Here is a 16630-nt window from a genome sequence, read left to right as displayed (position 1 = left end):
AAAAGTGCTTCTCCAGGACGAAGATGGCGGCAACTTAGCCGGGGACTGAAGATGACTGTGGCTCTCGGGAGGCCCAGCGCAGGCGATTCGGCCCCGAGGTCCGGGGGAGGCGGCGTCAGCAGTCGGAGCCCGGTTCCCGCGGGCGGACCTGCGGCAGCGGCGGCGGCGGCGGCGGCGGCCGGAGCGCGGGCTGGGGGGTGGGGGGGCGGGAGCGCCTTGCCGGCGGCCGCCCAGGCTCCGGACTCGAGCAGAGCGAGCGAGAAGTAGCCGCCGGAGGAGCCGAAGAAGGAGCCGGCGAGGAAGGAGCAGCGGGCGGGGGGTGGGGAGGAGGCGCCGGCGAGGCGCTCCGGCCGCAGTCCGTGGGCAGTGGAGACGCGGCGTGCCCCTGGCCGGGGAGAGCGGGCCGTCCTCCGCGGGGCCATGGGGACCCGCGCCCTGCCCGTGCCCGGCTGACAGGCGCCGCCACCCCGCCACCTCCGCCGTCACCTCCTGCACCCGGCCCGCCGCCGGCCACAGCCCGCCGCCGCCTCCGAGCGACCCTCTCCCCCCTGCCTCCCTGTCTCTGCATTGTTGTTTCCCACTCGACAGAGGATGGGGTCGGCGGATGCTTAGGTCGGAAGCGAGTCCTGCCTTCCCCCGAAGCCTGGTAATATTGATGTAGGCAAAGAGCGAGAGGAGCGAGGGAGAGAGAGAGGAAAGGGAGGAGGGGAGAAGGCAATCGAACCCCTAAGTCAATGCATATTGTGGTGACACCGGCGCCGGAGCCCTCGCGGTGGAGTCGGCCAGGGCTGTGCGCTCCCAAAATATGACCAGGGGTGCTTGGATGTGTCGGCAGTATGACGACGGATTAAAAATCTGGTTGGCAGCACCCCGGGAGAACGAGAAACCGTTCATCGACTCGGAGAGGGCTCAGAAATGGCGACTGTCTCTGGCCTCTCTCTTGTTTTTCACAGTCCTGCTCTCTGATCACTTGTGGTTCTGCGCCGAGGCCAAGCTGACCCGCGCCCGGGACAAGGAGCAGCAGCAGCAGCAGCGGCAGCGGCAGCGGCAGGAGCAGCGGCAGCGGCAGCGGCAGCACGAGCCGTCCTGGCCCGCGCTCCTGGCGAGCATGGGGGAGCCCTCGCCCGCCGCCCAGGCGCACAGACTCCTCTCCGCCTCCCCGTCCCCCACCCTGCCCCCCTCCCCGGGAGCCGGCGGCGGCGGCGGCGGCGAGGGCGGCCGAGGCACCGACAGCCGGGGCAAGGATCTTCTTCCAGGAAACTCTGCCAGACCCGCGTGGCGCCTGGAGACTTGTTACCCGCAGGGCGCCTCCTCGGGCCAGTGCTTCACGGTGGAGAGCGCGGACGCCGTGTGCGCCAGGAACTGGAGTCGGGGGGCGGCGGCCCGTGGGGAGCAGCGGCAGCAGACCCGGGGCCCGCCGCAGCCAACTCCGCTCTGGAACTTGTCGGATTTTTACCTTTCGTTTTGTAATTCCTACACACTTTGGGAGTTGTTCTCGGGGTTGTCCAGTCCCAACACTTTGAACTGTAGTCTGGATGTGGTGCTCAAGGAGGGTGGTGAGATGACCACTTGCAGACAGTGCGTCGAGGCTTACCAAGACTACGACCACCACGCTCAGGAGAAATACGAAGAGTTTGAAAGCGTGCTGCATAAATACTTACAATCAGAGGAGTACTCGGTGAAATCGTGTCCTGAGGACTGTAAGGTAGGAACCTGTGGGTTTTTTTCCCCCTTTCTTCGCGCTGTTATTTCTGTGTGTGTTGGGTGGAGGTGTCTTCTAGAGTTTTAAAGTCGCTTTTTGACTCTGGTTTTGTTACTTCGACCATTGTTTTTGTGGTTGTAAGCGCCTGACCTGCTGCTTGACTTGGGACTCTCTTGTGAATTGCTGGTGGATCCGTGCCTTCTGAGAATCCTTGGCAGATCAGGAGGACTCTGGTCTTCTGAGATGATAAAGCCAGTGCTTTAACTATCTCTTAAAGCTACGGAGTTGGTTCAGATTCTGCCACTTTTTTTTTTTTTTTTTAATGTAATTTGAGTGAAGCTTGTCAGGAAGACTGTGATGGGACTGAATACTGGTGACCACAGCTGAAGTCAGAACAGGCTAAGACAGGCCATGTGTGGTCTGGCTTATGGACCTTACACATGAAGTCTCTGATAGTGACATAATTAAGCTGGTTGGCCAAAGGGACAAGAGAAAGTGTTTGTGATTGTTTATGTGGGAAGAACTAAAAGCGTTTTACGTGTTTTCCAGGAGTAGTACTGGTTGTTTTGAAAGTTTGGGGGCCTACCTAAGCGTATTTACTCACATGAGCTTCTTGTTTTCTCTTAGAAATGTGTATAGTTATTGATCAGAGGCTCAGTATGAGTAGAAAATTTTGATTACATATCTGGTGATAACTGATCAGTGTTAGATTATTTATTAGTCACCTTATGTAATTAGCTTGAATTTTCAGGATGCTCTCAGGAAGTACTAATTGGCAAATGCTTAACGGCATAACTAAAAAATACTGAACTCATTGATAACATATATTATCTTCAGCCCCTTCCTGTTGAATATAATAATGGCTGTAAACCTTGCTGGTTCACAAAGGGGTAGTGTATGCAAGTTTCTTAAGAAATGGCAAATGTGACCGTGGGCGCGTGTCCTAGTAGGAGTGTTGCTGTCCATGGTGCTGAAACGAGATTTGCTCAAGGGCTCCGTTGAAGATGAAGATACTGCAGTGACCTTTTAGTAGGGGAAGAAATGATGGCAGAATCTCAACAAACCCTGATGTTTTGTTCCAAAGGTAATTTCTTAAACAATAAAACAAATTCAAATAAAATAAAATTTCTTAAGCAATAAAATAGTATTGCTTTTCAAAAGAAATGATACGCCATATTGTCTACCTTTCTGTTCATCACACCCTGAACCTCCCCCAAGGAACACAACTGAGCCTCCTTTGCCTCACTTGCTGGAAAAGTGTGGTCAAGGGCAGTATGGACCAGAGGGTTCTTGTGATGCTTTCACAGGAGATCTGGCCTAAGGGATACCTACTTCAACTGAACCCAGTTCGAGGGCTCTATTCTAGCCTGGATTGATTAGTTGTGCTCCTGACAACTAAGCTAAACTGAAACTAAGCTTGCTTTGCCAACGTTCTTTAATACCAGAAACGTATCTTCTTTGCAAGTAATGATATTGCATTTGCAGCATTAATTTAGAATGCTGCTTCATTAGATAAATGGATCTTAAAAGATTTTTATATATTCTTCTTAACCATATGCCTGGAAATTAATCTTAATGGTAGAAGTTACTAATGAATGACTAGTATATTTATTGCATAGTTATTTATTTTGACAAGATAATGTTTCCTCAGAATTACAAGGAAATGGATCTGTCTACTAATTTACTACCAGTAAAAAACTTGCAAAGGTTTCAGTATATTTATGTTTAAAGTGATCCCTTGTAATAATTTGAATTTTTTTGCCTCCTTGAATGTAAACTCTCATAGAAATTTCTAGTTACTTCAGTTTGCATAGGCTCAGTATTTACAAGGTAGTCTACATTGTAGACTACAGAACATTCTTAAATAAGTCTGTCAAATTTATTTTATTTGAATATTCACATAAATATCTATGCATATATGTATATATAAATAGATATAGAGTTTTCTCTTGACCTAATATAATTATCACCCTCATACTTATATCATCATAGCTATAAGGTATAGTGTAGGTTAAATGAATATGTAATGTTATGAACTACTTCTGGATTATGTTTTCATATAAAGTAGTCATTGTGAGCTATATACACAAAAGTACATTTAAAAAATCTTAATGCCTTCCAGAAATATTTCTTCATACTGAAAAGTAAACACAGACATTTGAGTTTTTCATCTCCACAACACAGGATTTATTACTTGTGATGCCTTGAGCTATTTTTTGGTTGGTTGGTTGTCAGTTGGAAACACTTGACATTTATTCCAGGATAACTGTTTTCACACAGTTTCAAATTTTAGGTGCCGGGGTGAGGTGTGTTCAGTGTGTGTTCTTGGTTGATGACTTACAAACCTATTGGTTAGCTCCTTAGCTTAACATACAGCTTCTTTATGATTCTGCAAAACTGCAATCACATCCACATACAAAGTGTATCACTTGACTTAAAATGCTGTTGGTGGTCTTTGAAGAATGTATCTGAGTTTCTTTCTGAATGCTTTTACTTATTTCAGACATACTTATAATTAAGAAATGATGTCTATCTTCAGGGGCAGTGTTCAAGATATATAGTTCATGCAAAATTTTCTGCATTTTAAGGTTAATGACAAAGTCTTAGGCTACATTAAAAGTAAATGCATTATATTTCCAGAATTGGTAATATATTCATAAAAAATCTAAATTAATAGTTTATTAATGTATTTATATTTATATATAGGATATATGCTATAATATTAGTTATACAAATAATTAGAATTCATATTTTAGAGGAAATATATTAACTTTATAATACCCATATATAATTACATGATTAATATAGTGACTTCTAAACTTTAAAAGTTAGGACATGTTATTGCCTTCTAGTTTTATACTTGCTCCCATTAAAAAGAAATGCCACATTCCATATATGTATGCAATTAAAATGGATTAAATTTAATTTTTATTGAACTTGATTTAAGGGACTTTTGGCCCATTATACTGAGAAAAAAAAACAAACCTTAATATTGACTTAATCAAATCATATTGCTTTGGACTTGTAATCATTGGAGATTAAACATAGCTTGGATTTACTTTAGTAAAGGTTTATTTCCAATACATAATAGAAATCATTTATGCCCAAGAATATTTTTTAATATTCTTAGAGATGGCTGGTTTAATTTTTAAAATAAACGTATACTTTTATCTGGGAATTAAGATCAAGAACTTATGCATATATCATTTAGACTATAGCATTCAAGTAGCAAAAATTATGACAGTAATTCTTCTCTGGATTTTGCAGTTTTATTCTAAATACTGTTTTTGACATACAGCAAGCATCTGACAAATCTGTGAAAGTCTTCAAGATGGCTGGCAATATTAAAAATACACTCTTCCAAGCATAAACAATTACATATGTACATTATTAACATGCCTTAATTTTTGCTTAGTTGTTTTTCTTATGAAGATTTTTTTTTAAAATATGCCATTCTTTAGCTTCTAGGCATTCTTGAAATTACATATTATAAAACTGAAATATTTAGGGAATATAAATGTCCGTGTTACAGGTAAACTTTTGTTACTAATAGTTTTATTCTTTAAGACAGATGGTCAGGAAAAGTGAGTTTGAGATTAGATTCTAATATAAATCACTGCATCACTGTATTTTAATTCTCTTAGAATAGATTGTAATCCTTATACTGTCAAGAATGTATGCATTCTTATACTTTTATTTCACAATTTTATGCTAAAGTAAATTATATTGCATATTTTATTTAACAGACAGTGATCAGAAGAATACTCTGCTAATGTTCCTGTATGTAAGAGTTGTGATGCTCAGAGCTTTGGGTATCGTTTGCAGAAATCACTCAGAAACATTAAGCAGTTTGAGAATGTAAAATTTGGCTACATAATATGCAGTTTAAACAAAAAGTCATTTTTAAATTCTTATTTATTTTAATGTCATACACTGTAGACATTTTAAAATAATTTTTAAGGAAATAAAATATCTAACAATTTTTTCCATATAAATATATTTAAAATATTTTGCTGTAATCAGTTAAGTGCTAACTGTATATATTATGACAGTATCCGGAGTGTGGAATACATCTGCAAATAAACTTCTTTTACATTCTACCATTGTATTATTTTCAAATCATCTTTTTATGACTGAGTTGCTTCTCTGCAATATCACACAGTCTAACCTTCAGATGATCACTTTAACCATTAATAAGGCCATTTGTAAGGTCAAAGCCACTATCATAACTTTTTATGACCAGATTTTTATTTTTAATATTTTTGCCCCATATAAAAATGGGGTGCATTAAAAACCAAGGAATGATTTTTTAAAAAATTCTGACTTGTAACTGGGTCAGATTAGTAGCTATATAGGGCATAACCACAAAATTTTAATAATTGCTGTTATACGTTGGTTTTAATCACTTTAATTAGATGAGCTTGGTGTTTGCATATGCAAGGTGAACTAAAGTATAAAGGAAAAAAATCAAATAATGTTCTCAGTCTCATGGTCTCCCACAAATAAATCAGAATGTATTAAGATATATTTTGATACTAGATTGAATGTACAAAAACAAATCTGTAGATAGCTGTTTGAAACACAATACTATTTTGGTTTGCATTACTGACCTATTGCTTTAATTTCAATTCCCTATTTCCTTTTCAGTCTTAATCTTCTTTGTTGACCTCACGTTGACTAGGCACCAAACATGTCATTGTTCACTTTATGTTGACTTACATTGAAAAGATGTTTCTTCAATATCAGTTAACATTTACTCTAGATCAGTGGTCCTTGGCATCATATTAGACTATCCTGGGAATCTTTGAAAACACGCCCAGCCCTAAGAGATTCTGATTTCATTAGCCTGGCTTGCGTCATGAGCTTCCAGTTTCCCTGAGGCCATGCAGCTTAGGGTGAGAACCCTTGTTGTAGTTGAGTGACAAGCAAAGTGGAAAGACCTTTTAGGTCCTGCGCCTCTGTAACACATAATAACCTCATTGGTTCAACAGATAAGAAAGGAACTTACATTGTTTCTAAGTGGTAAAGGCAACAGGACATGGTCAGGGGGTAGGGAGAGCGAATACCCTGTGGCTGAGGAAGTCACATGAAATGCGAACCAGTGTGCGAGGTTTGGGGAATGTGCCAAGGAAAGAACATGGAGAGAAGGGTGCAGAGAAGACCAGAGCTTTGAACATTCAAGGATGGGCCTATTGGCTGTGGATTTTCTGTCTTTTAGCCAGAACTGAGTCATTATTCTGTTGTTCACTAATGGACTGAGCACATGAGTGCATAAATTAGATGATTGTCTCTCTGTGAGATGATCAACTATTTGATTAGAGGAGCCTCAGCCTCCTTACTTTGTCTCTAATTTTAGCTTGTATAAATGGCTAAAATTTAGACTTTTTCAGAAGTATGCGTTGGTTTTAAAAGAGAACATTTCGGCTTTTCATAGTGTTTCATGTGGTTTGGTTTATTCTTTCTTCACCTATTTACTTTATTAAACCTAGAGAATTACTAATTCATTTTTATTGTTCTTTCTCCATTATAATGATGAGCCATATTTCCTCTTTTACTTATTTCTATCATACTGGAATAACTAGTGACATTCATACATTGTTTTGAAGATACAAGTTGCTAAGTAGACACAGAATGCTACCACACTTAATTTAGAAATTCATTTTAGAGGGATCTTATCATTGTTCTGTTTTGAAGGGATTGTAATATCATCACATTTTATTGTTTTGTTTTTTAAAAGTTTAGATTGGAAAATGCTGTGAAACACTAAATTTAAGTTTTACATTAAGTTAATAAGCAATAAAACATTACAATCCAAATAATGATATTTCAGTAATAAAATGTTTTAATTTACTTCGATTCTTTAAAACTGAAAATAGGAATTCACATCTGCCTTTCTTTGGTAATAAATAGTTCATGATTTATACTATGTATTGTGTAGAATGCATGAAAATATTTCCTTCTTGGGTGTTTAAAGTGTTAAAAGGTTAGTAGCTGGTTTTCCCTCTCTGTTTCTATACAGAATCATTTACTAAAAGAAAAAGTTGTAGATGCTATTACAGATGGTTAAAAAAAAAAAACCTGCAAAAAATGCACGTTTTCTAGTGTTTAAATTCAGTTATTGATCTTAGCAGCAGTAGTAATATATCTGCACATATGTGGGATGAGTGGATGCAATAATTACTTCTTTAGAAATACATGGGAATTGTATGTGTCAGATGCTCTGCCCCTCTTGAGAAGGAAATTGGGCTCTACTCAAAACTGTGAGTCCTCACCCCTCGATTTCCTCTTCTTCCTGCCAGTGTGCCCTCTTGCTTTCATCTGGCTGAATCCTCTCCTGGCTTCTGGAGGCTCCACTCGCCGGGCCCGTGTCCCATGGCAAACCCAGAGTTCAGAGATCTTACTTCTCTGCCTCTCCACTGCCATCAGAAATAATCAGTCTCTTTCCGCCTGAACTCTCACTGACTTAGTATATTTGGGAAAAAAAAAATTGAACTAAGATTTAAATGTATGATCATGACAATGTATTGGTTTTCTCAGAAAATGATTTGAGTCACTCAGTTTAAGTGCTAGGACGAGCTTCAGTAGTGGCTAACAAGTTTTAGAGTTGATTACAGGTCAGAGACTAGTCTAATTCATTTACTCATCGTTGTCTTTATAGGTACTATCACGTGTTTTACAGATGAGTAAAGTGATGAGTGAAGTTAACTCTTCTGAGGTCAAGCAGCTGGTAGTGTTAAAGCTCAAGCTCACGTCCTCACCTTATTGTGTTTGCTTTCCCCTCTTCATTATGATAATTATAGTCATACTAAATAGTGAAGGGATAAGTATATAAATCCACAAATACCTGTTAAAATTTTTGCCATATTTACTTTTTAATTTTTAATTTATCATTAATAGTGTTTTATAGATGATATAGCAAGCTATGATGGCAGACAGTTTGGAGTCCTAGACAGCTGGAATGAACAGCCAAGAACTCCAGGTTCATCATTTCAAAGTCTTGTTGGGGTGGGTGCTGCTGCTGCTGCTAAGTCGCTTCAGTCATGTCCGACTCTGTGTGACCCCACAGACTGCAGCTCACCAGGCTCCCCCATCCCTGGGATTCTCTAGGCAAGCATACTGGAGTCAGTTGCCATTTCCTTCTCCAGTGCATGAAAGTGAAAAGTGAAAGTGAAGTCGCTCAGTTGTGTCCGACTCTTACAGACCCCATGGACCGCAGCCTACCAGGCTCCTCCGTCCATGGGAGTTTTCAGGCAAGAGAACTGGAGTGGGGTGCCATCGCCTTCTCGCTTGGGGGGTGGTTATGACTATGAATAAATGGTATGACTATCAGCAGAACACTTAGAGTTCCATTTCAAGTGGAACAGAGGAAGGATATAGATACAGTTCTGGAGGGAGGGAAGCAGACTTTGGAAACCTGTGATAGTTCTTGCACTGAATTTGTAAGTTCAGTAAGATACAGTCGCTTTTTGTTTAAAATTTTTAAACCGCCATCCAATTTTTACCACAGTGTTTTAAAAGATGTTGAGTTTATGAGTTGAGAATTGTGTACATATTGCCTGAAATCTGTAATCATTAGAAATCTTAATATTTATCTAAACTTTATTGGCCCTTTATATGTCCTCTTTCTGAATACACTCACACTGAGGGGTCAGGGCTTCAGTGTATGAATTTGGGGGGACATAGTTCCACTCACACATTGAGTAAGCTATATGGCAAGAGCTGGAAGAAAAACCTCTGGAGAGATATTAGTGCTCAATTGTGAAGAACCATGTATCCCATGCTAAGGGCTTGAATCTCATCCTCTATGTGATACAATATCAGAAAGGAATTTTAATCAAGTGATTTGCTTGGGATGGTTTGTTTTCCTCAAAACTTAGCCCTGGCAGCAATATGTTGATAGGTTGGAAGAGGGTGAAGTGATGTCAGAAACTAAGTTTCAAATGATATTTCATTTCAGTTAGTCTAAATTTAAATAGCCCCAAGTGGCTAGTGGCTACCAGGATGGAGAGAAGATTCTAAATGACTATGGTGGCTATGGAAGGGGAGAAGAAAGCAAGATTCAGGAGACTTTTCTGAGTTAAAATTTACCAGTTGCCATGTGGAGGAAGGATTTGATTCAGACTTCAGGAAAGGTGATTCTCTGGGTGTGGATGCATGTAATGAGAAGCAAATACAGGAGGAAGAACACATTGGGATTGAGATTAGTGAAATGACAGGAGTCCATTCTTGGAGATAATGCCATCAGGAGATGTCCAGTAGATAGTGAACCATGCAAGTTGGGCTTTTGGTGTGGCATTTACTCTCTACACATGATGTAGTTTGATCCAGGAAGCTGTGGGCAGAGAGTAGATGATTAACAGAAACAGATTACATGGAGGGAATGTTAAAGATGAATTATGAGGAAGAGCAACGTTAAAGGGTCTGGGCAGAAAAGGGACCAGAAAGAGAGACTGAGAAGAAACAGGGAATGAGAGTGAAAATGGGAGGATGAGAACAGAAGAGAGAATGGGGGAGGGCGGGAGGGGAGGAGGGTGGGGAGGGGCGGAGGCGGACGGAAAGGAGAGCATCCTTAGAATGTGAAGATCTGAACAATATAGGGAGGAGTTTTAAGAAGGATGTAGAGTCAGTCAAGAGTGTCTTGTGTTTCAGAAAGAACATGTAGGATGAAGCCTAGAAATAGGTCACTGCATTTGACAATTAAGTCTTGTTGAACCTTACAGGACTGGCTTCAATAGAATGATGAAAGAGATGTCAAATTGTGATGCATTAAGGAATGAGCTGGAGTTGATGAAATAAAAACTAGTTTGAACGATTCTTCATTAAGTTCGGCCATGAAAAGAAAAGGGAAATGAAAAGGTGGGAAGATGTGAGTTTAAAGGGATAAATATTTTATGATGAAATAAGCATTAGAATATTTGTAGCTTTTGATCCAGGACCCAGATGGGAGTATGATGTTGAAAATATCACTTTCAGAAAAAATTAGTGAAGGCACCAGATCCCAAAGAGAAGATAACAGGCTCTAATTTATTGCTTATTCTCAGGAAGGAGGGAGGTTTTATCTTTGTACATTGTGCTGTGCAGCTAAGATCCTTTGTTTTGTTGTTTGTATTTTAAAGAGGAACAATGCTTTAATTTCGGAATTTCAGACAATAAGTACAATTATTATCTTGAAAATGCTTAAATAAAGTAGAATATTCATTTTCAAATAATAGAAAATAATTATTGGCTGTAAATATGAGATCATAAATAATTATATGTGTCACTGTGAATTATTTTCTTTAGGAATGTGCTGCCCTGGAGTTCAGTGACATAGAGTCCATGGAATTAAATATGGCTATCTCATTATCTATTTTCTTCAAAAATGTTAGTATGTTTAATAGAAAGTTCTAAAAATAGAAATTAATTTTAAACCTAATAGAGAAGTATAGTAAAATAGTTACAAGAAGTATTGAAGATAGACTGGGTTCAACTCCCAGTTTCATCTCTTATTAATTATATGACATCATGCAAATTACTTAAAATAGGGATTCTAGCACCTCTTTCATAAGACAGTTATGGGACGAAATCAGGAGACTCCCATGCATGTTAAAGTATCTAACCTGGGGCTTGATGATGCCCAATAAGTAGAAGCAGTTCATTAAAACCCATGGGGAAAAAGCCCTGGGAAATCAGTAAAATTGCTTCACTTGAGATCTCATGTAAATTTTCTGGTAAGCAACAGTCAATTACAAGAGTTCTATAAACAGATTTTATATTTTGCATGATAAACCTGATTTTACTACGTCTACATCCCTTCCGTTTCTCTGGAAAGGTGACTAAAGGTGAGTCTTTAGAATGAAACAGAAAACAAAAATTCAGCTAAAAACAAAAATTTAGGGTGAAAATGTTGCATTCCTAAAGCCTGACTTTTCCCCTTGTTATTTTAGATTAAAAATTAACATGTGCTGGGATTTAGACTCAGTGGATCCTCTTAGATTATGGCAAAGGAACTTGAGCCCTTTCGTGTACAAACCTTTTGGGGAGGACACATGAAGAAACCGTTGTAATGACCCTCCATCTCCCAGAAACCTTGGGTTGAAAACAATCTTGGGAGAAATTCTTTGTTATGTAGTTTGTCAGGCGCTGCAGAGTCTCCCGTGCCTCCAAGCTCCATTTTAAACGTCGCCCTTTGCTGTACCCTCTAGCTACTTGTCTTTGTGTTCCGTTTTGGTCGTCCTTGTTATTTTCTGCTCTGCCTCTCCATTTGCACACTCTGCCATCCTTAGTGTTTTTGTTAACTGGGAAGGGAGAGGAAGCAGAGTTAAAGGTCACCTCGGCATTTGAACTAGAGCTGGTGGACGAGGCCAACATAGCAGGTGCTGAGATACGCCAGGCAGAACTGGGTAGACCAGAAGACTGTGAGCTGTGCTCCGTGAGCGGGTCCATGGCTGCCCTCAGAAAGAAGAGACACAGCAAGGTTCTTTACCTTGGTAAAAGTTGCCATATGGAAGCGGGGGTCTTGCTCCAACAAGTGGGTTGATTAAGGCTAGAGAAGGTAGGAAGCTGCCAGAGTCCTCCCAGGTGAGTGTGGCCCAGACAGAACTCAGGCCGGTAGAGTCTGGCCCTTAGTCTCATGGCCTCTGACTTTATTACAGTGTGTTCAGTCTGCCACAAGTCATTGCTCATCTAGTTTTTTTTTTAATATTTTAGGGGGAGAATGTGGGTGGCTGACAGCAGGAGTGGATAGAATGTGAAGTTCTTTGGCACATAAAAGAAATTATAACTTCTTTCATCCAGTTTTTCTGTTGCAGCAGCTGGGTGTAGGAGAAGAGCATAGGCCTAAAAGTCAGAAACACATAGATTTACATGGCTGTTCCATCAGTTCCTGCAAGATGTGGATACTTACACATCCGTGTTGGGGAAAGAAGGAATAGGTATATAGTAAAACGTAGCTGGCGAGGGAGTTCCCTGGTGGCCTAGTGGTTAGGATTCCGGACGTTTACTGTAATGACCTGGGTTCTATCCCTGGTTGGGGAACTGATACCCTGCAATCCATGTGGGCAAAAAAATACATATATATAGTTGACGGGTAGAGCTGTCATCTGTTCATCCAGGCTACTCTGAGAAGACAGGATGGTGTCACCCTGCAGAGCTCGCCCTACTGTTAGACGCTGAGCTGATGGAAAACATTGACAAGTTTGTCCTAATCCAGTCATCGGTTTCTGACCAGAGCTGTCCTGTCATCGGTTTCTGACCAGAGCTGTCCTGGTGCAGATCAATTCCCTGACAGAGACTTTTGACTTATTTTCTGTAGAGGCATTTAAAAAGGCACTGGTGGTATATTTAATCTTGGGAGTCACAGTGACCCTAGATAAGCAGTGAGAGTCTGTCTGAAGAGAAGCAAGTATTTTTAAAAAGGTGAATCTGAATCTTAAACCATTAAAAACAAACAAACAAACAAACAAAAAACAGAATTTCCTGTTCCCCTGAGTGAAAATGAGACAGGTCACTATGGGCTGTTAAGCAAGCATTTGGGGGAATCCGGGCTTTCTGAAGCAATGGCTTCATGCCACAATTTGGAAGTCACTTATGAAAAAAAGGAGCCCTTTCCTTATATCAGTTTAGACTTTTTAAACAAAACGTTCATTTTCATTTAATATGTCTGAAAATTCCAGTGAGATGGAATTCAAGTCTGAGTAAACAAAATCCTTGTCAGCATAGTTTGGCTTCTTTGATGAATATAGATTATTTTCAACTGGCATAGTTATCAACTGCTCAGTCATGGACTTGATTTCTCTATTTGATTAATTGGCTATTTAAAATTATTAAAATAAATGATTCAGTCTTTAAGTCCTTGTGGTTTTTGATTGTTTGACTTAATGGATGGAACAGGCCAACCGTGTATATGCTGCTTCACCTACAAGAAGTCAAAGCAGTTATTTATCTAAATAATTTTTGACAAGCACGAGCATATTAAAAGAGTGCCCAAACTCTTTTTATTTGTTTGTTTAGTCTTGGAGGAATAACTTCTTATTTCCAAATAACTTAAAAATCTGGAAAAAGTTAACAAGATCCAAGAATATTTGTAAGTCTCAAATCTGTAATTTTATGTTTCATACTTTAGTAAGTGCTTGAACTTTTCATAACAAAAACCTAAAATGGTTCCCTGAGGAAAGCAGAGTTGATTTTTGATAATCCTCAATTATTTCATGAAGGTAGAGACTTTAAAAGGCCCTGGTAAAGAACATGGACAGAGAGGCTAGGCTTTGCCCCAGTTGTGCTGTCCAGACGGCAGCATGGCAAATGTGCCCAACTTGAAGTTCACTGACCATTGGTGGTGGTTTAGTAGCTAAGTTGTGTCTGACTCTTGTGACCCCATGGACTGTAGCCCGCCTGGCTTCTCTGTCCATGGGATTCTCCAGGCAAGAATACGGGAGTGGATTGCCGTTTCCTTCTCCAGGGGATCTTCCCTACCCAGGGATTGAACCTGGGTCTCCCTCATTGCAGGCAGATTCTTTACCAACTAGGCTACAAGTTAGGTTCTGTATTACAGTTTCTCTAGCATTGCACTCTAATTGGATGGATGTTTAAGTTTTTCACAATAGCCAGTTTAAACAGACAAATGCAGAAGCTCAGCAGTGCACATTTGCATTTCTTTACCACTTGTTTATATTAATAAAGATGAAAACAATATAGCTAAAGGCACTCAACAACTGACTTTTTTTTTTTCAAGTCAAGACTAGATTTTGTTGTAGATGAACTATAGTAGAGTTAACTCATGATAGATATTGTCTGGGCTTCCCTGGTAGCTCAGCAGGTAAAGAATCTGCCTGCAATGCAGGAGACACATAGATTTTGTTTAGGGAAAAACATTTTCCCTTCATCTAAATGTATCAGTTTATCTTTATGGCCTGACCTCTGACCCACATGTGAGCAGATGACGGTGCTGCAGGGAGACCGAAGGCAACACACAGTGGTTACTGAAGGTCCCCGCTCCCCACTCCTGTGTGACTGATGATCAGACTTCATTTTTGTCTGTGTAATGTGGTCTCCATTCTGGGCTCTTTTGTATGGCCCTGAGCCTATTCTTATTCTCCCGTTTTTTTTGTTTTTTTTTTCCTACTGTGACAATATATGATGTGTCTAATGTAGTAAATTATTAAAGAGAATTTCCCAGGAGGCTGTTCAACTCAGTCCCTCTGATTTCTCCAGTTAATGGTGAAGGGCCATTCTCAAGGGCTACCAATGCTGGCTGTGAATTGAGCAGGTGAACCGGAGGGGCCAAAAGAAAAGAATGTCAGGCCTGAAGAGAACACACCCATCTTCTCAGAGTGATCACAGTGGTTATTTTAATCTTCTTTGCCATCCAGATGTATTAAAGGATGCTGCAGAAAGAATATTTCAATAACTTCATTTGTAATCATCGCCTCTAGGAATGCACTTCATCATACAATTTTTGGTGCTCTATAGGGAAAAAAACATAGTATAAGGACGAATGAATATTTCCTTTTAAAAACAGATCTTTTTTTTTTTTTTTTTTTTAAATTTTTTTATTAGTTGGAGGCTAATTACTTCACAACATTTCAGTGGGTTTTGTCATACATAGATATGAATCAGCCATAGATTTACACTTATTCCCCATCCCGAACCCCCCTCCCACCTCCCTCTCCACTCGATTCCTCTGGGTCTTCCCAGTGCACCAGGCCCGAGCACTTGTCTCATGCATCCCATCTGGGCTGGTGATCTGTTTCACCATAGATAGTATACATGCTGTTCTTTTGAAACATCCCACCCTCACCTTCTCCCACAGAGTTCAAAAGTCTGTTCTGTATTTCTGTGTCTCTTTTTCTGTTTTGCATATAGGGTTATCGTTACCATCTTTCTAAATTCCATATATATGTGTTAGTATGCTGTAATGTTCTTTATCTTTCTGGCTTACTTCACTCTGTATAATGGGCTCCAGTTTCATCCATCTCATTAGGACTGATTCAAATGAATTCTTTTTGACGGCTGAGTAATATTCCATGGTGTATATGTACCACAGCTTCCTTATCCATTCATCTGCTGATGGGCATCTAGGTTGCTTCCATGTCCTGGCTATTATAAACAGTGCTGCGATGAACATTGGGGTGCACGTGTCTCTTTCAGATCTAGAAAAACAGATCTTTAGTGGAAACTGTTCTTAGATAATTTGAGCACTATTATTATATGGCAATAGTAATTTAGGCACTGAGATAAAAGATATCCCACAGTGCACCTAGTTAAAAAAAGAATAAATTATCAGATGCTTCATCATGTGTGACTCATGTATGGACATGAAAAAATTGTAAGAAATTTATATATAAACAGGATACATACTAACCTAAAAGAAGGAAGGAATATGAGGGAAAATCCAGGAGAATATTTGATTCTTCTTCTAGCTACTTGTTAATGAGAACAAGATTAAAAGGCATGTACATCTCTTAAGCTAAAAGCTGTGGTGTTCATATTCTGCTACAAAACAACAACAACAGCAACTTGGTAACAAATATTTCTTTTCACGTGGTCTTGCTTTCAACCTGTAAATGGAAATGAGATTTCACTTAGAGCTTTGAAATCAGGACAGTGCTGCAATTTCAGCCTGAAATTGGTTCTTCTAACTTGCTTATAAATTCATTCTTTCCCTCTTAAAAATACAATCGGCCCCAAGTCAAATAATTACAAAATACTAATTTTATAAAATATGGTGTTTGATATCTTTGTTGCTGAACAAGAAAGCTTTTTATATGGCAAATATAAACACAGTATTTTATTTGTACATGCTTCTTTATGGGTAATTATGGGTTTCAAAAGTAATAAACAGCAGTGTAATTATTCCATAGCTTGCAGTGGGGATGTGTTTCCTTAATCTGGCCACTTAAAGAAAGAAACAACTATTCATCTCTGAACCTTTTCAGAAAAGCAATTAAA

The 16630-nt window shown here is 39.8% G+C and overlaps 1 protein-coding gene across 2 annotated transcripts in view; it reads left to right on the top strand.

The window, feature by feature from the left end:
• Nucleotides 1-779: 779 nt before the first annotated feature.
• Nucleotides 780-16630, top strand: part of NALF1 (NALCN channel auxiliary factor 1) — a 583754-nt gene continuing 567903 nt past the window's right edge. For both annotated transcript variants that reach the window (XM_043892399.1, XM_043892400.1), the window contains exon 1: nucleotides 780-1705. In XM_043892399.1, the coding sequence (XP_043748334.1) occupies nucleotides 806-1705 (900 nt within the window). In that variant the 5' untranslated portion in view covers nucleotides 780-805. The remainder of the gene's footprint in view (nucleotides 1706-16630) is intronic.

The sequence above is a fragment of the Cervus elaphus genome, chromosome 30, assembly GCF_910594005.1.
Source record: "Cervus elaphus chromosome 30, mCerEla1.1, whole genome shotgun sequence".
NCBI lineage: Eukaryota > Metazoa > Chordata > Mammalia > Artiodactyla > Cervidae > Cervus > Cervus elaphus.
The sequence above is the reverse complement of the archived record's forward strand: the minus strand, read 5'-3'. Positions and strand labels throughout refer to the sequence as shown.